This window comes from Lutjanus erythropterus, chromosome 20 (genome assembly GCF_056507025.1).
Source record: "Lutjanus erythropterus isolate fLutEry1 chromosome 20, fLutEry1.hap2, whole genome shotgun sequence".
In the NCBI taxonomy this organism is placed as follows: Eukaryota; Metazoa; Chordata; class Actinopteri; order Lutjaniformes; family Lutjanidae; genus Lutjanus; species Lutjanus erythropterus.
The window spans coordinates 13,298,910-13,325,043 of record NC_139336.1 but is presented as its reverse complement, the minus strand read 5'-3'; the positions used below and the strand labels follow the sequence as shown (position 1 = coordinate 13,325,043).

Sequence of the window (26,134 nt, the reverse complement as noted above, 5' to 3'; positions counted from 1 at the left end):
GCTAACTGGTTAACAGGCCAATAGGCTAAAGGTTCTGAATAAAATTAAAATATGTGGTCGGACAAGCTAACATGTAATATTTTGGGGGATTACATCTAGAGTGAAATGAGTCTATTAGCTTCACACAAAATCAGAAAATGGTGTATAATAAATGAGTAATCAGTGGCTGTTTTGTAGTTTCACACAAATCGCTGGACTGGTTTCTGCCTCTTTTGTTGTTTTTTATGCAACACTGTGGTCAGTGTGCACGAGGACTGTGCAATTAATTGAAAGATTATTGAAACTGCAGTATAACCAAGTGCAATATCCAAATTGCAGAGACTGCAAATGTGTGACAAAACAGCATTATAATGAAGTACTGTAGTGCTGCAGAGATGCCATGGCCTACAAGTGTTGTTCTCCAGATGTAAGAAAACATGTTTTTTTGGTACAGTTTTTTCAATTAAAATTAAAATCGTGATGCAAAAATGATCATTCCCACTAAACATGAATCACATCTCATTCACAATATTCATCAGAAGTAATGGCAATATGATTATTAACATCACCAGCCAATCACACATTAGTATGACAATGGGCATAATCCATAACTGTTGATGTTTAGTTGCAAACAATTAGTTCAAATCAGCATTTCAATGTTAGCATGGCCTTAAAAGAGCGGAGAAAGATTAGATTAGAGACTTTCCTGCCCGACACTTACTTGGATAGCAGCTACCTATGTTTAGAAAGTTTGGCACACCCACCTACCAAATTACACCCCAGCATGCTAGCTAATTAGTCGGCTTGTTATCACCACATGGTGCTGACTGGATGACATTATTTGTCAAATGTGGCACGTTTAGACTTGCATGCCAGAGCTAAAATGATTTATAATAATAGCTCTAAATTTAAATTAAATAGTTGAAGTAGTTTTGAAGAAAAAGAAGCGAGTGCTCAATTGTGAAAGTGACCATCAAACACCATCAATTACAAAGAGAGCCACTCTCAATAGCCACACCATACAACTACAGAAAAAAGTGTAACGACACTACTAATTAGATGAACTTATAAGATATTACGTCTGACCTTTTTATCCATCAGTAGCGCACTCTTCTTCTGAGTTGATTGATCATGTAACAGACTGGTATTTGCTCTGTTTCTAGAAATAGCATCCCATCCGCATGTTGTGGTGCTGCATGGCTATAGCTGAACCCGCCTGAGCAGCACATAAAAAAGTTATTACAGACCTAAAGCATTAGTTCATTCCCAACCATCAGGCAGAGCATATTATCATTGTTGTCCTCTTCCCAGTGTTAGCTTATAGCATTAACTAGCTCTGCTCTGCCTCACACTGAGAAGAGCAGTGTGTTAATCACCTGTCTATTTCAGGAAACTAGCTCATTAGGCTGCAGTATTTAGACAGAGGAAGGAGGCTTCACACAGGAAGAAAACAGCCTTGTGACAGCAAACATGTTTGAGCCTGACAACTGCGCTATTCCCCAATTACTTTTTTTCAATCAGTGCTGTTTTCTGTGGTTTCAAAGGAATCATGGCTTCAGAACAATTCTGAACTACGGCAGCGACCATTTTGTGTTCAACACTATTGTGAGTGAAATACATTCACAAAACACAAATACAGCTAGGGTTGAGAACCAAGACACAGATTTTGGTGCCTTATTGCAGTACCACTTAAAATGCTCATTTAACTATTTAATATCACCCTATAGTGCTCTGAAACAGATGCTGCAGGCAACAGAAGCATCACTGTACCTTTGCTAGTTAAAATTACACTTGGTCCAACTGCAGTAGGTAGCCAACTGTTGACTAATAACTACCTTAAACATGACAAAAATGCCTAAAGCTAAATGTTTGCTAAAGTGTGGCTGTATTTCACTTGAAAGGAAAGAGATGTGCAATCAATTTTTAAAAACATTTTTTTAAAATATCATTTCAGGAACTGGTACTATTTTGAAAGTATCGTTTTAGCAACAGTATCAGAAGAACGTCAACCGTTATCCAACCTTAAATACAGCACTCTATAAATCTGAAGCAGTGCAGCATGTTTCAATGCTTTAGCAAAGCAGCTGCAACAGCTAACGTTACATCTTCAGTGCAGCAAAAGGCTGCTGTAGGCAGATGTAATTGATGCTGATGCTAGTGGGATTAGCAAGTGCAACTATCTCGACTTCATCAAGCCGACATAACATTTGTTACTATCACACAAATAAATCTGTAGTTATTAATAGGATAGGTCAGGCAGCAGCCACAGCTTCATTGATGGACAGCAGACGTCAGACACCCAAGGCCAAACCATTCTCCATCGCTAGACGAAGAAAAATGACACAGGAAGAAAACAGCAGAATGTCACAGGACTGCCGCCATGTTTCTATTGAAAGATTTCTAGCGCACATAGTGGAGTCCACTTGATTTATGTATGCTTAGTAGCCATAAATTGCTAACTGGAAGGTAGCCTTGAACTTGAGCTGTCCTGATAACCATAGATAATTTTCTTAAATTGTGTGTGTTTGTGATAATTTTGTTGGTCATTGTACATATTTTCAACTGTAAGGAGATGACCACAGCTCAGACTGTCTTCACTTTTTGCATCAAATTATGGAAAGTAGTATCGATAAGGGTATAGTGATAGATAAGAGTAAGTATCAGTATTGATAAGAAGTAACGATACCCATCCCTACACACAACTAAAAGAGTTAGAACAACATAAGTTTAAATGAGACCTGCTGATGAGCTTTAAATCGAATCCACTCCTGACTCTACTTGCATAAATCTTACTACATAACCGAAATGTCTCAGCTGATTCACTCCCAGTAAATTCCTGAGGTGCATATCATCAAAACGATTACAAAACAAATAAACATAAAGTTTGCCTTGCCATACATGAGCAGTTCAGCCACAGTTTAATGGTTTAAGGAAAACACCCCACAGGTTCCGTTACAATCTGTGACGCTCAGTACATTCCAGGAGTTATTTCATGATGAAGTGTCGTAATTTACTGTTTGGTGTTCCCTCTTTCACTCCAGTTACCTTACCTGGTCTTGATTCAGTTGCTACTGTCTTATATTCTCCCAACAACCTTTCAGCAACCCCCAAGAGCATCCTTGGACATATTTTACCCAGCGGAGAGAGCAACTGTGATCATGACAGCGGCAGTAACTGTGTAGAGTGAGTTTTTACAGTTTAAAACAGTGAGAGCTTGAGGTCTGCTCAGGACTACTTTTAATTTTCAGTCCTGATCTACTTCATGCAAATTTTGAGGATCCAAGGCTTACACACAGATAAGAAACGACAACACCCACAAAGACAACGGCGCCCCAAGGCCCCCCTCACACGTTCTGTAGCACCTAAAGCTCAAATAGTATTCTGACATTCCAGTCTACAGCTGGAATGTGATAAAGAGACTTCTGCAGCTTTTCACCACCAAAGCACAGTGCTGTGTTCTGACATGAAACCCTGACATTAGAGGTCAGCCTCCCTCCTGACTTCCCAGAACTCTCTCTGCTTTTCAGAGCTTTTAGTATTTAATCAAATGGTTTCTTGTTTATTGTCAATTCTCGTGTGGGAAAAAAAAGATTCAGCTCTCTCTACCTCTGTCAGAGGAGTATATGCCAATTTACGTCATTTTAAAAGTTAGAAATGTTCTGTTTAAAGGCAGTTTTCTTAATTATGTTGTGTTCCCTACATTGGTGTGCTGCATTTTCATTGTCTATGTGTGCGTCTTTGTTGTAAACAGTATTTGTGCTAGCAGGTGGTTTGTGCTTTGCTTTGTGTTGAATGAATGACTTCTGTTGCATAGTCCAACAATAGTCGGTGGATGTTGTGGACAATAGTGGGTGGCGGAGGTTGTGTAATGGTGGCCATCACATGGTTGGGTTGTATTGTTGCATTTCCTGCATCCCTCCAGTTCTTTTCCTCTCTGGAACACAAATACCAAAACACTGGACAAAATCCTCTCATAAGATGGAATGTGACAAAACAATTACTCTTTGACCTCGTTAAGAGCTTCATTCAAGGAATTTTCTTTCATTGTCATGTTCAAAGTGACATGAGTCTCAACTTCATGTAGCAGTAAAAAAAATGGTTGCCAGGATGGGCTACACTAAACTGAACTGTTTGCTGTGAGTTGGAGCAATAACTGAGCCAATCAGAGCTTTGTAGGATTAAGAATGAGGAAATCGTCTTCTTGTGCCAGAGCCAGACTCAGTTCCAAACAAAAATGGGAACAAGCATGGGTGAGATCGATGCAACTACATGTTGACATATTTCTTTGACTGCTGACCTTTGTCTCACATATGAATTTTAATGTTATGAAACATTATTAAAAAATAACAATTGTTCTGTAAATACTTCTACATCCTGTAAACAGTTAGGTATCTTTTGGGTTTTTTTCTCAAAACAGTGTTAAAATGATACTTTGCAATGGTACCACTGCCTAAACTGATACTTTAAAAAAAAAAAAAAAAAAAGAAGCACAAAATCACCATCAATGACATTAAAGAACAGCTATAAAGCACTTCACAAATTTACATAACAAATTCACAGTAAATAAAATACTAAATAGGCCTAATAGTTACAGAACTAGGCTTATAAAACCAAAAAAATATGAGTTGGTACTATTGATCTTCTACAAACTCCAGCTTCAAACTTCAGCAATTCTTTTTGAAGAAATATTACCATATTTTGTTTTAAACATTTGTGCATGTCCCACCTAGTGTCAGAATCCTTTCAAGTTAAATATAGCCACACTTTAAACCATTTAGCTTAAGGCATTTTAACACTGTTTAAGGTAGCTCCTAGCTAGCAGTAGGCTGACGTTACCTATTGCAGGGGCCATGTAGAGAGAGTGTAGCTATGATGTTAACTAGTGCTGGTACGTGTGGTGATGCTTCTGTTGCCTGTGACATCAACAGCAGAGGGTAACTATGGCAGTTCCGTGGCACCGAAACGAAATCTATGTCCGTGAGTCTGTCTGGTAGGTACTGGCTGTATAGGAACAAGGGCAAACCCTAGACAATACGACCTTATACACCAAAATCATCTCTAGCTAGATACCCATTCGCAGCACTTGTGCCCATGACTCATTTCATTTGGACATGATGGTTGGTTTCGTTTAGAAGAATCCAAACTTTTAACATCTTAAGATTATGACAAAAGCATTTTAGGCACTTTGGAAAAGTGCCTTCATTTATTCCTCTCTTGCGGTGTCAAGGTGCCTTTTTTCTGTATTATCAAAGAAGAAGTTATGAGAAATAACACATAGAGAGCACTCACAAAGTCCTTTAATCACTCTTAGCTGTCATTCATTCCCATGGGCCAAACAAAAATAGCCACAAAGTGTCATTCACACTCTAAATAAGTACTTAAAATTCCAGCTACTTCAGACATGCACAAACATGAGAAGGCTTTGTTTAATAAATCCTGGGAAAATTATTTTCAAGGCTCAGTCTAATAGCTGGCCTGAGGGGCACTCACATGATTTCCAATGACAACATGCTCTTTCCTATTCATGTTATCCCCTCATTTGTCAGCTGATAACACACACATAACATTTGTGAAATGGGAGCCGATGGCAAGCATATTCATAGTGTGTTAGCTACAACTCAGAAGACACCACAGTCATGTATCAATGACATTAGCGTACATGTGAACAACGCTGATTTGACTGCAATGTTTGGGACTACATCCAGTAACACAAGGTGGAGTATCACTCTCTTCCTGGAATACAGCCAGTGGAGGCCCATCAACAGATTGGCTATTCAAAGGCCACCGGCCAGTTAATGTCAACAGCACTTTGAGCTGTGTGAGACTGAACAGACTTCCTAGACCTGCATCCAGCACCTCCCTCCCTCACGTTTTCCTCACTCGCCTTACATTCACCGATCCAGCTACCACCAAAACACACACACACCTGCACCACCCTTTATCTCTGCTTGTACTCATTGTTTTTTGTCATCACGTTGGTCTCTCTCATCCAATCTCACTGCCCTTTCCACCTCCTGTGTACTCTGGGCTCACCAAGATTCAGCATCATCAACCACACAGCTGTTATGTAACCTGTGATTATGTGTGTGTGTGTGTGTGTGTGTGTGTGTGTGCGGTTTCTGGGAAGAGGGAGAGGTTCGGAGGAAGAAGACATCATTGATAACTTTGTTGTTCCTGTCAACGTTGTCACACTCTGTGGCTCTGAGAGGGGTGGGGATGGAAAATGTACTTCCACCAGACATGCAGCCCAGTGATGTGACATGCAATTAAGTAAAAATAACATCAATTATTAGAAAAAACACTTATTTCAGGGCAGATGCTATTTGCTATTTACAAATAGCCAATGTAGCTCTTTACAAACCATGATCTTTCCCGATGACTAACCAAGTAATTTAACCATACTGTGATTGAAAATTGAAAATAGCAGTAAAAAAGCTGTACTTAACGGGGGGGAATTATTAGACATTAGAGTCACAACATGTCATGCCAGATAATTCTGGATCTCATAGTGAAATGCAAAAAAATGTTTCAAATAAAACCTAAAATCTCTGCCATGTGCATTATTGTATGAGTGTCGACATCGATATAGGCTATTGATATATTACAAAAAAATATGACATACGGTTTAGAAATGTTCCAATACCAGTTTAACCTTCTGGATTCCAATAGCTGACCGTTACTAGTACCAAATATTGTTATTTTTAACAACTGCATAGTACTAACCTTGTACACATGTGATAACTGCTTGTGCAGGTTAAACCGCTGACTGGTTAAATACATACAGCAAATGAATAACACAGAACATGACTTTACCATCCTGGAGAAAAAATGGTGTGCAATGATGATGCCGGGAAGTAGCCGGGGGAGGAGAGTGTCTATTTATGACAGTATTGAAAATCATACCGTTGGGACTTTTTAATACCCTGGTATACCACCAATGCCTTTATCAAATAGAATGTTACACAGTCAGTAACATCCTCAATGACTTAATATGTTTAATTTACCCTTTTCACTCACTGCTACACTATGTAATAAAATCCTGTGTCATTTGGGATAGCACTAAAAACATATTTAGATTTGATTTTATGCAAAGGTGTTTATTTAGAATGTATTTATATACTTGGAAGATGAAGGTCGAGCTTGCAGATATCTATAGGTAGCCAAAACAACTGCCTGGTTCAAAGCGAGTTTCTGTCATAGCAGATAACAATTGTGCCATATGGGATATACACACACACACTGCAAAAATATGCACAAACACACACACACACACACCTTGAGCTTCACAAACAGGCACTGACTGTCTCAATGGGACATTCAGTATGTGGCAGGTACCCCCTGTCATTGACTATCTAATCAAATTGTAGTGCTGGCTGTGATTTTTTCTGTCCCTGGGCCAGGCAGAGGTATTGGCAAACACTCTGCCTGAATTGGCAGTTTGCTGCTGCGCTTCGTTATTTCCAGAATCAGCCAGTAATTTCAAATGATGACCAAACAAAACAGCAAACACAGCTGATGAGCTTTTCTAAATAGAGTGCGTACAATGAAAAAATAATTCAAAGTCCAATACAACTTTGTTTTCACCCTCAATTTTGAATGTTACTGATCAAGTCTGACCATAAACTCATCAGTATGTTCACTATGGAGCCTCTGTGACATCTTTTGCTGTCTTTGCTTTGCCTTCTTGGTTTCCTCTTGCCTGGTTGATGTGTTTGCCTGTCTTACAGGCCCTGCTGTGTAAACTGGGAGCAAAATAAATAAAAGCTGTCAAATCTCAACTAAAAATGAAAACATCTCTTTACAGAGTGCCTGTGAGCAGGTTCTAACAGACTTTCTTGATTTCTGGAACCTTGATCACTCCTTTTTGTGTTGTACTTTCCAGCTGCACTGCAAAATGACAGCAACTCCACAGTGAAGTAAAATCAATCAGCATGATTGCAAGAGATGGGAAAATGGGGTCAACTTTCCCCCCAAACAGCTTCTTCACCTCAGGAAAACAGCATTTGGTGTATTTAACTGGAGTATTTCTGCACCATGAGTCTGCATTTTTAGATTAAGAAGTCACAAAGGATTCAATCACCTGACCAAATATGGGTTATTGATCAGCAAATGACTGAAACATTGAGCTACTCAGAAATAGATGATCAGATTTCATCTCTGAATAAGAAAAGGTCCTCAGATGTTGTGATTCAGCACCAAGATGACAAAAAACACCCATCATCAGCCAATTACATCCAGCATGGCAACGTCCATCAATGAACATTGTCAAAGTCTGCAATCAAAGAACTGCAAGTTGCTTGGCAACAGATAACAGCAAAGAGCAAGATGGTAAATTTACCACAAGAAAATCCTGAGCAAAAAAATGACTGGCTTCAGGTGCTTTGCTCTGAACATGTGCCAGCTCCTTGGTCTGATCAGCCGCTCCTCTGTGACAAGCAAGCACAGTCGTGACAGCCTCTTCTTTTCACGCTTTGAAAATGTGCTTTAACATTCAAAATACAACCAATGAGTGTTTTTCAGTAAGAGTGGGGCTGAAATCATGTGCAATGCCACTTGACCGTGTGATGAGGTTTTATCAAAGATTTTAACAACCATAAGAGCATCTTAACTGCATGTATATTGAGAAATACTTCACAGTTTAAAAATCTTGATTTTCTCTTGAAAGATTACATCTTTCACTGGGCTGTCCTTTCTTACTGCTGAACCAACTGCATGGCAAAACGCAACAGACATAAACATGTGCATTGTGTTTATACTAGGCTACTTCTTGAGTTTTGGTAAGGATGGCTGAGTGTGAGCAGCCACAGATGGATACAATCCAGCTGGCACCTCCTGGCTTAAAATGTAGCATACTGAAGCATCCTGGCTCCTATGAAGTTGAAGGTAAAAGGAATTTGGACAATAGACTAGTAGAATATGGAGTCCTACGAAAAAACAACCTTACTTCTCACTTTTTTTATGACAGTTAGTTTCAGTTTCTGAAGAAGTTACAGATCTCAGTCTTCTTTTAGACAGGATGTTCATTCTGTAGATGATGGTCCCATTTAGAGTAAAACAGACAATAAAGCATGACATGCTTTAGAGTGTGGCTACCATTTGACTGACAAATCACCTCATCTTAGTGGATCCATCCAGTGCTAACCCTAACCCTAACCACTAGGCAGGTCAACATTATTTTCTGCTGAATGGACGAGCCAAAACCAAGCACCACCCTAGTCGCAGTAGGTCACCCACCAGCTCCACGCTCTCATCAGTGCGTGTTCTTCTTGCAAAAAACCAAGATGGTGACTCCGATAATACCAAACTCAAGGCTTCGAAACGGAAATCCACAAACAAATGGGTGACATCGTGGCGGTGTCTTTTAATTATTCTATTGTCTATGACCTACACAACAGCCACACTGTATGCAACTTGTGTCTAAAATATTTTGGTGACACAACATGAGAAATAATATGTGATGTTTCCAACCATAAACTACTACTATTAATAAAAGATAAAGAACGTAAATTCATTTGTTAGTCTATTAATCAATTACTTGAACTTATTTGATAACTGATTAATCATTTCGGTCAGTTTTCAAACAAAAATTTCAAACATTTGCTGATTCCAGCTTCTTAAATGTAAGGATTTACTTATTTTCTTTGACATTTTTGAGAGTAAATTGAGAGTCTTTGAGCTTTGGACTGTTGATTAGACAGAAGAAGACGTCACTTTGGGCTCTGTGAAATGATGATGAGAATTTTTCGCTATTTTTTGACAATTAATAGACTATCATGAAAATAATCAGATTAATCAATAATGAAAATAATCATTGGGTGTAACCCTACTTGCAAATAATGGTAAATGAATAATAGATAATCAGCCATTATGATACTCAGCGGAGGGGCAACTAGACAAAATCAATGTAAAATAAAGAGCAAATTTCTGTTCAACAAAATTATAATGGTTTTTGATTAGGGACATAACAAGTAGCAAGAAGAGCATCAAGAAGAAGATGACGAAGACTGTGTCATTCAGCATGTGGATGATGAAAACCAGGTTAAGGTCATTTTATCTAGGTTAAAGTGATGCAGAGGAGGAGGAGCAGCACACAGAGAGAGAAATAGAGACTACTGCAGCAAGCAAGCAGTCTGGTCCACTGACCTCCTTTGGATGTCTCTGTCAGAAGAGGAGGGTGCAGTATCCTGTGTCCTCTCCACTTTAAAGCCAATCAGTGTAATTACAGCCTCTGGTTCTATTAAAACCAGCACACACACTCATACAAAAAGACACACAAACAGCATACAGAAAAAGCTAATGCCCCCCAAACGACACACACACACACACACACACACACACACCCTCCACCTTTAAAGCTAACGTTACACTTTCACTGCATATCCCTTTCTGTGAGTTTTCTGTCCTACAGAAACTTAAGTGATTGCGCATTTCTGTTGTTTTCAGCAATACTTTTGTTTTGATCATATCTACCTGTGTGGAGGAAGGCAAACCGCTGATCCCCCGGATCTCCTTAGGACCGACTAATTAACGGCTAATAACCAGGATTAGTTTTTAACGGCGTAACCGACGTGCTGACCGCTACTTCTTCTTCTTCTTGCTTTGTCTTCTTCTTCCTCCTCCTCCTCCTCCTCTTCTTCTTCTTCGAAAAAAAGGTAGCTGCAGCTGCTGCACCAGCGGCCAGCGGGACGTTAGGAAGCTCCTGCGCTCTCAGCAGCAGCAATAACGGTAACGGCAGCCCGAGCCTGTGACTGGGATGACATTGAGCTCCTTTTTACGCGCCAGCTTTTTCCAACCGACAGTTCCCTCCTCCTCTTCCTCTCTCCCCTCTTCTTCTCTTTTTTTTTCCTCTAGGCACGCGCGCTGAATAATGCAGGGCTCGCGAGGTCCCGGCAGTGTTTTCTGTCTCGTTCCAGAGAGAGACAATCAGCGCGAGCTCCAGCCAAGCACAAAGAGAGAGAGGCCGACCGACCCGCGCGGATCAGGTTACCGCCTTTCATTCATTTATTCAGCTGCAGCCCAGCCAGCAGCCAGCCCCTGCTCCTGTACCCCACCTCTCTGTCTCTGCCCCCCACCTCTCTGTCTGCCTACCTCCAGCTACACTCGCCACCCCCGCCACCCCCTCACCCAATTGTGCTCAGGTGGCATTTTCAGAGAGACAAAAAAACGGACCCAGAACACTCCAGAACCGGCAGTGGTGTAACTAAGTAAGGGGGTACACGTTTTCTCAAGTAGTGTAGAGAAGTAGGGGAGATGGGGGCAATTGTACCATTTTTACATTTTCCGCCATTACTCGCAGACTACTTGAAATACACTACACTACACTTCACAGTATTCTTTTGATATAAGAAACATATATGGGCACTAAGTAGTGATAGAACTGAAATATTTTGACTGATGAAGAAAGACTAGAATATGTGCCTTAGTGGCAATTGTAACACTGTACTGCCCCCACTCTTGCAGCCATATTAGCAAAGGTTGCAGATTAGCTAGCCCCTAAATTTTGTGGTCAAAATATATTTTTGGTGGCTGAAATGTAAAATGATGTATAACCTTATGTAAACAATAAAGTTCAATTTAGTTTAACTTTCTTTCTGGACTTGTTGTAATTTTTCCTAGATTATGATGTGGTGTTTCCAATGAAAAAATGAGCTCAGTGCACACACAGATGTGTCAGATTCTATCAGGTTAGCAGTTTAAGTAAGCCCAGTAAGCTCTAGGCTGTGTATTGGGAAGAATCTAGGGGGCGCTCCTGTGGCTTGGTTGGTTGGCACACCATGTGTTGAGGCTGTCGGTCCTCTGCACCGGCTGCGGGTTCGATTCCCACCTGTGGTGCATTTGCTACATGTCGTCCCCTCTCTCTCTCCCCCCCTTTCCTGTCATAACTTTAGCTGTCCTATCTAAATAAAGGCAAAAAGCCCAAAAAATAACCTTTTAAAAAAAAAAAGAATCTGGCAATACGATACGTATCGTGATACAGGAGTTCCGATTCAATATATTGTGATATATTGCAATAAATCACAATATATTGCTATTCTGAATTTGAAAAGTTCATCTTTTTATGCAATCAGAACAGGGAAGATAGGAAACAGCACTGCTATTTAGTGGTTTAAATGGATTTAACTACTGCCACAAATCTATGCATGTATCACAATATCACGATATGGTGTTCTGAAAATCGATACAGTATCTCTAAATATAATGATAAACATGAGCATTGATACTTAATATTTTCTTACACCTCTTTTAAGCCCCGACATATCAGTAGCTAGCCAGCAACATTTACTGTCCACTGTTTTTGTACAATGTTGAACTAAAGGCACAAAGGAATCAGGATGTTAGTGGGACTGTAATGTTGTGTTGGAGGAGCTTTCCAGTCTGACAAAATAACTCTGATGATGTCACTGGGATTATCACAGTGTTGACTTGAGATTTCAAATGAGTAGATTTAAAGACCAGGGATCATCAAGCAGGGAGGCTCTAATTAAAGATGTTATCAATTAGCATCATAGGTAGTGTTCCAGTGTTTTGGGGCATGACTGACAGCTAAAATTCAGTATATCTCTGTTTCTGCTGCACAGATTTTACCATTCTACTTTTAGTCTGTTTCTCATGAACCCCCCAGCTTTATAGAAGTGTGATACTAAATCAGTGGAGTACCCATTTAAGAAGCAAATATTCTATGATTTACTACACTAAATTTATTGTTTGAGCCCTTTGTATCTACAGAGGGCAGGCCATTTTCCATGGAGTGTGCCATGTTGCACCCTAAGGTTTCTACAGTAGCCCAGAATAGACAAACTAAACACTGGCTCTAGGTACAACTTTTTACATTTAGCACAAGTTTAACAGCCACCGTAGGCTCTCCAAGATGTCTGGAGGTAAAGCGTGAGACAATGTGTTTACGATCTGCAAGCTCACTGCTTGATTCCACTAAATTCTACACACTGGTCCTTTAAGGTATCAGCTATTATAATGCAATGGCAACAATATGATAATAATAACTGAAGGGGTCCATTTGCATGATTGATAGGTCTGCTTTTGCTGTAGAATATTTTTGTACATTTTGTTTATAATTACTTGGATACTTTGGATACTCAAATGAAAGCTCTGAGAATTTATTCCACTACTGAGAACAGGAGAAGGCACCAACCCTTATTAACAAATAAATTCATAAATAAATATTGCATGGCTACTGTGTGCCAAAAGAAAATCAATACAACATAGAAAATGTACAAAATGTACCATATGGGAATAATATGGTCACTATAAACTTGAAACTAACTACACTACATGACTGGATATAACTCCCTGCAGAAGTATTACAGGATTGTATTAATTTGACACTGTAGCTGATAAAAATCCCACACTTTACAGTGTGGCCATATTAAATTTACTGAGTGCCATAAATATACAATGGTTACTTATAAAAAAATATTATAGAGAGACAGTGTAGCAGGGTATTTCATCACACTGCAGAACAACTATGCACCTATGGAAAGGAAACAATGTGACTGAAAGGCATTCCAAACATGCCCCCCTAGCAGATGTCTAGTTCAGCACGAACAGTCTAGTTGTGGAAGCAGATACACACACACACACACACACACACACACACACACACACACACTCACTGTACAGGAGCCAGAGGTCCACACAGACAAAACCCACCCTCACATATGATAGATGAGTCACTTGCATTTTGTTGTATTCAAGCTTTGAACGCTAACAGCTGTAATAGGTAACTGCTGTTAACAAGTTCATACTCAGGGATGATGATGATGATGATGATGATGACAATGACAACAGCGATGATGATGACACAATGACGGTGGCGATGACGCTTTTCTATAATTAGGTGCAGTATGTTGATGCAGATGCAGAATTATAGAGATGAGTCATGTTCTGTTGATGGTTATGTATATTACATTGATAATAGTTAATATTGGACAATAATTTTTGTTTTAAGTTTCTTGATGTGCCCACGTTCACTAAACCTGCCATACATACTCTGTATATACACATATTTTCATCTTATCTGCATGAATTTAATCTATTCTAGCAATGTACTATAGCAAGAATCTGTATAGTACTGATTTTTCTTTAGCGTCTTTTTTTTAAAACTTGACCAGTGTGTCTCTCACAACACACACACCCCATTTCAGTGAGTAGCAGTCCAAAAAAATGGATAATGGAAATTGTCGCTCAGAGGTCTGGAATGCCTTGTAAAAGGCAAACAAATAGTCCCCTCTTTATAGCTGCATCATGAAAGGCTTCCTGGCAGATACAGCCCCCCGGTGTGTAGCCCTGTACTCCTTTGTTGTCAAACAGCAGATGTGTCAGACAAATGTATGAGTACAAAATGTCTAAATCTTGAATATCTTGTAGAAACACTTACTTTGCCCCTAGTTGTAACTGTATTTTTGAATTCAAGCAATTACATCTTCAGGTATACAGACTACTCACCATGGCAGTGTGAGGATGTCTGGTCGGAATGGGAGCTTGATACCCATTTGCTGTTGTCACGATAACCCCCGGTGTTTGGCTGTAGCCTGTGATGAAAGAAAATTTGAGTTATTGTTACCATTGCCATCTTTGTTAATCATCATTATCTTTCACATTCATCTTGTGGGTGACCCATACATATACCATTGTAGACCACCATCTGTAAAATGCAAGCCATTTGAAGTATCTGCAGAATATTGTTTTTATGAAATAAGAAAAAACAGCCCGTTTTTAGCTTGTTATCTGGTTTTAAGAAGAGTTTCATAAGCTTCAGCTGGATGCAATATATCATCCTGCAAATGCAGTGAAAGCATGAAAAACCATCTGTCCTCGTGGAAATCTTAGACTGTGAAAAGATAATGACGCAAACATGCAGCTGACCTGCTAATATGACAATATTTATAGCTTACAATTTGCACAATCTGCACATATTGTTTTGATAAATACTTTTATTGCTCTTGCACTTTATCTTGGTTATGTTTTGCCAGTAAATCTGTTCCATCTCAAAGAACTTCATCTGATATCATATCTTATCATCCCTGCTCACACTCACAATAAATGAAGTGACAGCACAAAATATCAACATGAATCTGTCAAAATGGCTTCATACAGTAACTTGCTGCAGCCTACTATTAGCTTTTACTCATCTACTTCAGCTGCAACCAGAACTGCAGCTACTATCATGGCTGCTACTACTGCAACTGCAGTAATTGTAGCTTTCACAGTACTTGGCAGCCAATGTGGTGGCAGTGGCTAGTGGGGGCAAGTAACTCAAATACTGTACTTAAATTACAGTACAGTATTTTGCTTCTGTAATTCCATTTCTGCAACTTTTTACTTCAACTCTACTACATCACAGAGGGAAATATATTTTTGAATCTTTCACTCTATAACACTGATACAAGTTATTTTGCAAATTTAAATTCATATGCAAAACCAGCTATTTATTCAATGTTTATATTTTCAACTATGCACTACTGACAGATAATTCTGTGTAATATTCAACTGTATAATATAGACATTATTTTTACACTGTACAAGATGCAAATTTTTGTTCTCATTTTTTTCAGATTTGAAATAATCCTTAAATTTATTTTTTTTTTTCTCTTTTATTTCTATATATAGTACTATTACATACTGTAGAATAGGCATATATTTTTTACATATTTATTTGTAACAGTAATGATACTACTACTACTACTACTACTACTACTACTAATAATAATAATAATAATAATAATAATAATAATAATAATAATGATGATGATAATAAGAATTTTATTATATATTGGCGTAGAATACACATTTTTTAAAGACTTAATAGTTCTTTTTTCTTATAATTTCTCTATGTAACATGACCAATTTCCCCCTGGGGATCAATAAGCTATTTCTGATTCTGATAATTGGATTATAAAATATAAATGAAACTACCCCACATAAAAATGCTGCATACACGTTTGCATTTATGAGTAATGATAATCAAATAATTTCATGTGTTTATACTATAACACTCTTAAAACAGGCCATTCTGCGTCATAAGTGCTTTTTCTTATGTATTTTTAAGTTGTATTTTACAGCACATTATTACCACTTCTAAAGGCTCTGAATACTTCTTCCACCACTGGTAGTAGGAATAGCAGTGACAGTGTTGCATTAGTAGTATTAGTTGTAGTAATAATAGTAATAGTAGTAGTGGCTGTAGCAATAGCAGCAGCAGTAAGAGTAGCATCAGCAGTGGTAGTAGTAGTTCTATATTAAACCTTCTCTCCTAATTCAGCTGACTCTTGTGTTGCATCTTCATTTACTTCCTTAAAACTATATCTGCTATTTCATTTTTGCTTTAAACGTTCAGTACCACTGTTTAAAGTTCTAAAAGTAAACCATAAATCACATTAGAGGTCCATGAAGTCATTTTATCATTCTACTGTGATTATAATCATTGCCGTTTGTCCAAACCACATCACTGTAGCCTAAAGTAGTCCTAGTGTGCGCATTTTCCACCATTGACAAATGTATCGTCATCCTCTCGTGTGTGTATGTGTAATAGTTATCTGCAGTCGTGGTTTCTGTTGAACACACCAGACTGTCACTGTCTTAAGATAAATCAATTAGTGTTTATCATGGAAAACACACCCATCCGCTCTGGAGGAAGTGTGTGTTCTAGTCCTGTTTTCAGATGCTGGTTGTCATGAAGTCTCTAATATTATCATTTATCACCTTGTATTATGTCTTCAGGGGAAGCCGTGTGTCATGCTTGTGCTGCTGTCCAAGATAGATCTGCATTATCAATGGAAAGATAACATTGTACAACAGCAAAAGGAATCTAGATGACTCCCAGTGTCACTGCACTGTATGTCCCCACATACTGTATGTCCACAGCGCATTGCATCTACACTGTTTATCATATGTAGCCTGTTCCTGTAGTGTCCTGCGGGTGTTTAGTGCTTTTGTGTTGTAGGTGTATTGCTTTTCTATACCTCAATTAGTCTTGTTTGTCCTCTCTGTTCATTGCTGTGGAGTTACTGGTGGTTTCAGTGAAGTTAGATGAGTGTGCATGCAGTGAGGCTGGTGGACTGTTTCATGATTTCTTGCAGTACCTACTATTGATACCAAGGGGGCCTCGGGGCTCCTGCAAAACTAGGGTATGGGGGGGTCTAACCATTTGCCTACTTTCTTTCTTTAAACATGAGCTATCATCCCCTTTTTCTCGTATTTAGCCTCTTTAATACTTACCTTACTATGGTGCTACCTACTCAATACTTTTTGCAGTGTGTAAACTCATTACATCCCACAGACACAGCATGGGTCCCTACAGGAATGTTGCAGGAATATTACAGAGATTTTCTCAGCAGAGACTGTGCAACCATCCTTTAGTCTGAGCTTTAATATTTCTAGTTGGAGCAGGCTAATAACATGTAATAAACATAATAGTCGTAAGGGGTATTTATTTGCTTATCTTTTAATTTTCTGAATTCCATTAATCATTTGGTTTTCACAGTTTTATTGCATTGTCTACAGTTTGAATCTGGTGAATATTATGAAACTAATTCTAGTAAATATTATCACACTAAATATTCTGTGGCACTAAAGAATATCTTGTGGTAATAAAGAGGCTCTAAGTGAATCAAAGCAGTAATTATGTAAACCTGGCTCTTAATTTCCAACTCGCTATGACTGTGCTATGTTTTAGCTTTGCTCTAGTTTGTTGGGTGGTCTAAGTGGATTAAATAAATTACTCTAAAAAGTTGAATTTTTATTATATTGGGCATAAACAGTAAAGATAATGTCTGAGAGAAGACACTGAACGCCCTCCTGTTCCTACTGATTACCTTACCTAACTGTATTTGGTTGTAATCCTGTGTGTTTTACGTGGGCAATTCACCCCAAAATCAATAATATACATTTTTTTTCCCTCTCACCTGTTTATCCATCTCAATTGTTTTTGTGTAAGTCACAGAGTTTTGGAGATATCAGCCCTAGAGATGTCTGCCCAGCAATCATTTTTCTTGACTTGCAAATCACATTCAATATCTAAACGTCTGGCTAGGAGATTTTTGGACATTTGGGGGCGTGCAAGACAGGTGCAGGAAATAATCATGTGATTAACATTTGTTAGATGTGATTAAATCAATAAATAATATGTATAATTTATTAACAACATATCTAAATTAGGGTTACCACTCCTGTGGACATCAGCTTGGACATTTAACCATAAAAACTTTCATTTCAGCTCCTCAGGGGACGTCCTTTCAGTGCATGACAAGACATTTGAAGGATGTCTTTTGGAAATATCTTTGCTCAGTGGGCGCCTTCTCTCAAATATAATTAAACTACATTTGAAATCATGACCCAGCTACTGAAGATAATCCACAGATGTTGTTGTGAGCAGTTTAGGTACTACTTACTTTTTGAACAACATCTGTCAACTGTACCACGCAGATGTGACAGTGCAGGATGTAAACGTTAATGACATCCTCCTCAGCTGAGCTCTAACCTCACATCTATGAGTAGACGCATGCTTCCCTCTGTATGGTGATATAGTTGGGGGGTGTAGGTCAGTAGAAAGGAACAGTTCCTCTATGAAACTGATGAAGTGTCATCTAGTTCCATTATATTAGAGAGAAAGCAGACATCACTGAAACTCAATAGATGGATATATATGTCACGACAGGAAATAGAAAAAATATGTATTTTCATTTTTGGGGTTACTGTCCCTTGTGTGCATGTGTGTGTGCTTGTTAGTGGCAGTGGGTATTATAACAGATAGGGGTGCAGTAAGGATAGCGTGTGATCTCTCTGTCAGCAGCCAATGAAGAAGTGAATGTTAGAGACAGATGGAAAGAACAACAAGCAAGAGACGGCAGGGGGGCACTGGAGAAACTCAGCTTTATTGACCAAAGATAGAGAGAGGATACAGACATCAGAGAGAGAGAGAGAGAGAGAGAGAGAGAGAGAGAGAGAGAGCGCAAGAGAAAGAGGGCATGTGACAGAGTGAGTTGTCATATCCATAGAAAGAAAGAGAGAGAGAAAGAGAGGAGGGGAGGGGAGGGAGAGAGAGAGAGAGAGAGAGAGAGAGAGAGTGAGAGAGAGAAGTTTGAACAATAGAAAATGGCTCCTTTTTGATTTAACAGTCCATACAACCGTGAGGGCAGGCAGACAAGAAAAAGAGAGACCCCTACAGAGTCAGAGGAGTACTGCAGGCATGGCAGTGGGGCTGGTAAACCCAACAAGTCTGTTGTTCTTGTACAGCTCCTTGCATTGCGTCAAACACACACACACACACACACACACACACACACACACACACACACACACACACACACACAAACAAACACACATAGAGTCACACACAATCACACACAGACCTGCGCACACACAAACCCAAACAGGCAATCCGGATTGGCCAGGCTCCATTAACTTGAACTGAGTCTTACTCTTTTCCTCTTCTTTTTTTTATGTTTTTGAGATTGTGATTGCATTTTCTTCTGTAGGTACATACAGTAAGTGCTTCTTTGCTTTATGCACATTGCGTGTGTGTTACACCTTGGGGAAACTAACACTACATGTTTGAGAATTTCTGCTTATCCTCCACAATCTTTAACAGTCATGCAATGAATTATGTTTCAGCCAATTTGGGACACTGAACAGGATGGCAGCTACTTTGACATGAAATAATAGTAGAAACACAAGTTTTTACCAGTGATACAAATTAAGATTCTGTTCCATTCAGGTCAAACAGAATCAAGGTGCTGCTGTTGGGCATGTTGGCTCACTGGAAAGGCTCTACTCCACTAAATGGAATGGGACCTTAATTAGTGTCATTGGTAACACCTGTGTTTACTGTACAATTTCATATCAATATGGAGTCGTGACAAATGTCTATTGTCCCCAGGCCTACATGAGCCTTGCAGTCTGTGTGCTGCAAGTAAACTTAATGTGGGAAAATTCTTGGTGTTTTTTTCCCCATGAAATCCAATGTGGTAAATGTGAACCAAGAGAATAACCACAGAAGTAGTAAAAAAGACAACATGTGCAAGCATCTTTTATCTGTAAAATTATTTTCCAGATGAATTAAAAATTGTAATGGATTTACTAAAATGAATGGAAATTAATGGCTGCCTAGAGGGAATCAACGTAAAACCCTGGGGAATGTAATATTGTATACTGAATATGATTTGTAGTTAATAGACCTTTTTCAAGGTGGCCATACTGATATGAAGTAGTAGGGTAAACACAGGTGTTACCCATGATACTAATTAAGATCCTGTTCCATTGAGCCAACATCCACAATAGCAGCACTCTGTCTCTGTTTGACCTGACCTGCAACAGAACCTTAACTGACCCTCCTGCCCCTTTTTGCTCTGTGCTCCAACAGTTGAACCCACTTGGTACCTTGGACAATTTTCTCCTTTTCCTGTAAAAGCATCCTATAGGGTCACATCATAAGTTAGCTAACATTAGCAAAATGCTACCTAACGTTTGAGCTAATGTTAGCAAAATGCTAGCTAACTAGCTAACTAATTATTGAAGTACATCACCTAGCTAGTTAGCTAGCTAGCGTTTTGCTAACATTGGCTAACTCAGGGTGTGAATACATGTCACAAATGTGGTTTTCTTTTCAACATAGATGAGCCTAGCACATGGCATATCTAAGTAAAGGAAACACTAAAGAATACATGTGACTGAGGTACCAAGCTTTCACAACTGTCACTGAAGCATAGAACAAAAAAGGGGTGGGACTTCCTGAGGGTCAATTAGTATCATTGGTAACAGCTGTGATTGCTACACAATTTCATGCTAAAATGGCTGCTGGGAAACGGCTCTATAGGCTACCATGTAAATCCACTGGTATGTTTCTTTTTTTAAGATCCTGCCTCTGCACAATGTATTTAAGACCCTCAGATGCCTTTGAGGCCCATCATAACACGTCTGGGAATGGTAGCAGCCGCCGAGAGTTCAGAGAAGGTGGTGGTGGTCAGAAAAGGGGAAAAAGTTGTGAGGGGGTTAATAGTGAGAGTACACACAGCAAAGCGGTGAAGTTAGAGAATGAAAATATACAAAGCTTGCATTTGTGCACTCACACAGTCGTGATATGGCATCGCAGGACATCAGAACAATGTCTAGTACCCATTATAATCAGAATTATCTCTAGATCTCTATATAGATGTGGAAAATAAAATCATCACTAAATAGAATATAGAGCATATTTACATTCTTTATCTACACAGGAAACTAGACCCAGATGGGCCTGGTGATGGTGGCCAATCACACAGCCAGCGGTACTGACTGACAGCAGCAGTGGCCAATCACAATAAAGCATGTATGTTTGAAGGCTGACTACAGTTGCCTACTGACAGGACAGTTGAAAGGTGGGATTGTATAGCTGTGCACAGAGCCATGTAAGGAAAGAAGTGATTTACCCAGAGAACCTTCAATGCTAGAAATATGTTATTTGTCGCTAACTAATATTGACTTTCATTCTTTAGAGTTAGTACACAGTGCAGAGAGAAAGAAAGGAAAAGTGCTCCACTCTGATAAAAGGTTGTTGAGGCTCTTCAGGTCAGTCTAGAGCTGCAGTTCCACCTCAGGAACTTTGCCCAGGGTCTAGGAACCTTTGGAGAAACCCAGTGTGTTTCCACCACAGGGATCAGGGTCCAAATTAAGTTCCTGTAAAATTGTTTTACTAGTTGCCTTAATACTTCAACATGGAATTACAGAAGAAAGCATATGACAGATGGAGCAACAATGGTCTCCTCCATGCTTACCGTTGTTGCAGCAAATAATAATGCATGTCTTCATTTGGCACCATCGTTGTATAGTCAGACTGAAATTGTAAAAACAGCCGCCCCTTTTTCATTCCTCAGAAGACTAATTTGCTCAAACTTAAAAGGGCTTTAGACAGCTGAAGAAACCCAAATGGCAACAGGCTGAACCTTTTCATTCTTTGAAAAGTAGTTAATGGGACTAGTCCCGGATACTGTGGGTGGAAACACGGCTTAGGCTGCCACTCAATTTTTCCAAAACATTTTGATGTGAATGAATCATAGTAATACCCAGGTTGGATTTGAAGCAGGGACATTGCTTGCTACACACCCGAGTCACAAAAACACCCGCAAATCCCATTATTTGGATCTGAAGAGCCTCTCTAACCTCCTTTTAAACGTGCGTCTTCTTCAATCACATATCTGGCCCAAATTATTTTTATTGATCTAACAACACATATTTCTCTGTAGCGTACCAAGTGTAGTCACTAACTCTCCAGAAATCAATTCACCAGAAGCCCACTGAGCACCAGCATCCTCTCTTTTCCATGTACCATCAAAGACACTTGAAATGAAGCAAAAATCTTTTGCCAGAGCATCCATTATCACTAAAGAGAATGAGGATCACCGCTGTTGAAAGCCTTTCTGAAAGCCAGCCACGTAAATGTCCTACAGTGTAATATATATGATGTTATAATGACACCCAGGCCACATTATTTGTAGCACCCTTGTAAACGAGGGCCTGGTTGGTGACTACAGCAAGAAGAGCTGGCAGTGTTTTCAGTCTCTTTGAATTGTAAAGACTATAATGGATCTCCATTGGCAGCCTTCTGCAGCGATGAAGTGAATTTAATGGACAAAAAAGATGAACGTGAAATTCTCTAAAAGCTCATTTGAGCACAGCTGTCAGAGTTGTATTTTAGTAATTTAGTAATATTAGTAGTGCTTGTTAATATTCATTATTCACAACTTTGTGCCCAGGCTGTTAGTGGTTTGTTTTCATAGGTGGAAATATGTGTTCCTTCGCTGCCAGAGTGTACTCATTAAGCTGCCGTTAGCTTCCTGTGCTCTATAGGAGAAGTTGGCTGTGTAGATCCTACTGGCTGCCAAAAGGTGTTCCACAGCTTCTTATTGGCTGCTGAGTTAGGAAGTACTAGAATAGGAGGAAATGACCTCAGCAGTGGAATAGCTGGAGTTAATGGACAAAATGACAGAGTGAGAGAGAAAGAGAAAGAGAGATGAGGAGAAAGAGAAAGAGTCCTGTTATTAATAACCACGGTGTCAAAAACCTTAGTTTCCCACGGAAACGGGTGTCCCAACAATTCAATGGCCTTTCAAGTTTCAAAATAAAAATAAAATAAAATGTTCAGATAACAACAGCAAACTGAAATAAAAGTCTAATAGAACTTCTAATTATCTATATTTTTGTTTGCTAGGACTATCAATGTGGAAGAATGAAGAGGCACATAAAGAAACCAAGGCAACAAGTACCCTCTTCTCTGCCCTGGTCAGAGAGAGTCTGCACAGGAAGTGGGGATGTGTTGTTTGAATTCATACAGTAGGTTGGGTGTATGGTTGTTTATGTGCATCTGTATATGTTTGGACAGAATCTGTTGAGCAGGGAAGTGACTGAATACAGAAATTTAATTAATAACTCAGACCATGTCTGTCTTTCTGAATGTTTTATAGACTGGCTTTTTAAAGGCGATGATCTGGTTGATTGTCCTTAGAGCCAGATGTACTGTTTGGTTAGTCGGGATGGCAACGTGACTGATTGTCCGCAAAGTCTTGCTGACCACTGAGAGTAGTTTTATATCACCTGGTTTAAGCTGTTTGTCAACAAACATTAATTTTCATTCTGGCTTAATTTGAATTCATGAAATATAGTGTGTTGTCTGAGGAGACAGGAGGTGGGAGGGCAGAGGCTCCATGTTGACGGAGAGGGTAACGAAAGAGCCAAGATGTAGAGGTAAGAATGTAACTGAGTAAAAAGTCAAAGGTCAAACAACAGCATGTGTGCGTGCATGTTTGTGCCAGCCGATCAGAGTCCAGAGGAGGAGGAAGGCAGGGCTTCTGTTAGTAACCATCCAGAGACAGAGGAGAAGAGAGGGGTGATGTGGGTAATAATAAAAGGGTTGGAAGAGGGAGAAGATTCAGTCACATGAGGATGCAGCACTCGCAGCGTTTCCTCTTGTCTGTACCTGTGGCGGGGGTGAGGCCGGGCGGGGGGGCTGTGTTGGCTTCGGGATTGGTGGGGGGTGAAGAGGCGCTGTCGGGCTCACGGCCGTCAGATGACAGTTCCGTGCTGGCGGCCTCAGATGTGGCTGGCCGCCCTGACACGAGGTCTGCCGCTGTGCCATCAATGATGGATAGGTCAGTGACCGTCTTCTCCCTCAGAGATTTCTCGTCATCTTCGTCAATCAGGACCACCTCGGCCTTCACAGCGCCATCAAAGCCTAGCAGCCGTCTGCTCTCGCTTGTGTCCTCAACATCCTGATAGCCAAGGAACACCATGGTGACTGGGTGCTCTGCGCTGGCTTGGGGCGGGGAGGTGAGCTCAGAACCCGGATGGGCCAAGGAGCCGGGCTGGGTCGTAATGGGAGCAGAGGGGGGCATCATGCCAAGCCGGGTCTCCCTCTGGAGGGTGACCTGGGCTGGTGGGCTTGAAGGGATCGATGGCGGGGCGCAGGAGGGCGGAGACAGATCATCAATATCTGCTGGGGAAACGTAGGCCTGTGGTGCAGCCGGGGTCACGGTCACCTGACTCCTGTCGCCATCTCCTCCTTGCGGTCTGGCAGCCCGCTGGATCAGCTGATCAACCTGCGCAGAGCTCCAACCGTTCTCCACGGTGGTGGTGGACACTCCCCCGGAGGAGGTGACCTCGTAGACCACTTTCCTGCCGTCGTCATAGACTTTGACGCCACGTGACGCCGCATCCAGGGGGCTCACGCGGTTGGCAGACAGGATGCGCTGCTCGCCAGTCTGTGGGTCATGCTGTACGTTGATCTCCATGGCAAACATTGCTGTTAGGAGGGTAGGGAGGGAGGAGAGACAGGGAGGAGGGAGGGGTTTGGTGCAGAAGGGAGTGGGGATTGAAGGAAAAGTGAAGGGGTTGGGAGGGAACAGTGGAGGAGGTGGGGGGTGTTGGGAGGAAAAGGTGGAGGGAGTAAAGCGTGAGGATGGGGACACAGTGTTCTCTGATAAAACTGATTCAAACTTCTATAAATGCAATTAGTAAAAGACAAAACATTACCTTAATTTTATCCTTTAGAGATGCAAACCACAGATGCAGTTGAGAAAAATAATGACAAATACCCAACGCTCCCTTACTGTGCCTGATCTAAGTCACTTAGAACAATAAAATATGGATAAAGTTATGCTAATGACAACTGTTGCAAGCACTGCCCTCTTGAACAACTTAGGTCAAAAATGTGTATATTTTATCCTCAGTCCTCACAGGGTCAATCTAGATTGGGATTGTTTCTGCAGTAAAGTATCTTTTCAGTTAATTTTGTGGAGTAAATATTAAGTAAACAAATGAAAGAGGAATAATCATACCTGAGGTTTAATTATGTTCTTACACTTGTCTTTTGATGTAAAGACTTTATGTTACTGCAGATAAAACATCAGCACAGCTATCTATCTTGTACACACTTCCCCAGAAGCTGAGCTTTTATTTTCTAGAGCCAGGCTGGGTTGCACCAATAAGGATTAATTTGTGGTTCAACTAAAAATCATGTTGCACCAAACTTGTAAACTAGCATAAAATGAAGAAAGATTACATTTAAACCTTTATTTAAACCCCTGTTTAGTTTTTACTTTAAAACTAAATAAAATCTTATTCTGTGAAACCAAAAGTTTTAACTCTAAATTACAATGTAATTATGGTAAACAAGTATCTTCATAATGATTAAATACTTTAACTTTTTGCTAATCTCTGATTAGAATTTATCTTAAATTAAATTAATCTTTGTTGATCCAACCCAATCTAAAAGTAATGCTAAAAGGAATATGATTTCGATACCACTACTGCTGACACTAGTACTAGTAAAAGTACCTTTTTGTTTTGTTTTATTGTCTAATAAAAAAAAAAGCAACAGATTGTAATTCTACAGTCTGAATTGTAGTATTGTCAAAAGTTGGAGACTGAACACAAACTCCACAGTCAATTCAAATATTGATCCAGTGCCTGTTGTCCATGTGCTTTCAGTATATGTGTGTATATATGTATATATATATATATATATATATATATATATATATATATATATATATATATATATATATATATATATATGTGTGTGTGTGTGTGTGTGTGTGTGTATGTCATTATAAGTTTATCACTGTATTGGTCGCATATTTTTCTCTGCATACTTGGATGTGAAACTGTT

The 26,134-nt window shown here is 39.7% G+C and overlaps 1 protein-coding gene across 2 annotated transcripts in view; it reads right to left on the bottom strand.

The window, feature by feature from the left end:
- The window catches only part of palm2akap2 (PALM2 and AKAP2 fusion), a 111,884-nt gene that overhangs the window by 28,429 nt on the left and 57,321 nt on the right, over positions 1–26,134 (bottom strand). For both annotated transcript variants that reach the window (XM_084745544.1, XM_084745545.1), the window contains exons 8-9: positions 23,945–24,766; positions 14,443–14,528 (exon numbers count right to left, since the gene is read on the bottom strand). In XM_084745544.1, coding sequence (XP_084601670.1) covers positions 14,443–14,528; positions 23,945–24,766 — 908 coding nt within the window. The remainder of the gene's footprint in view (positions 1–14,442; positions 14,529–23,944; positions 24,767–26,134) is intronic.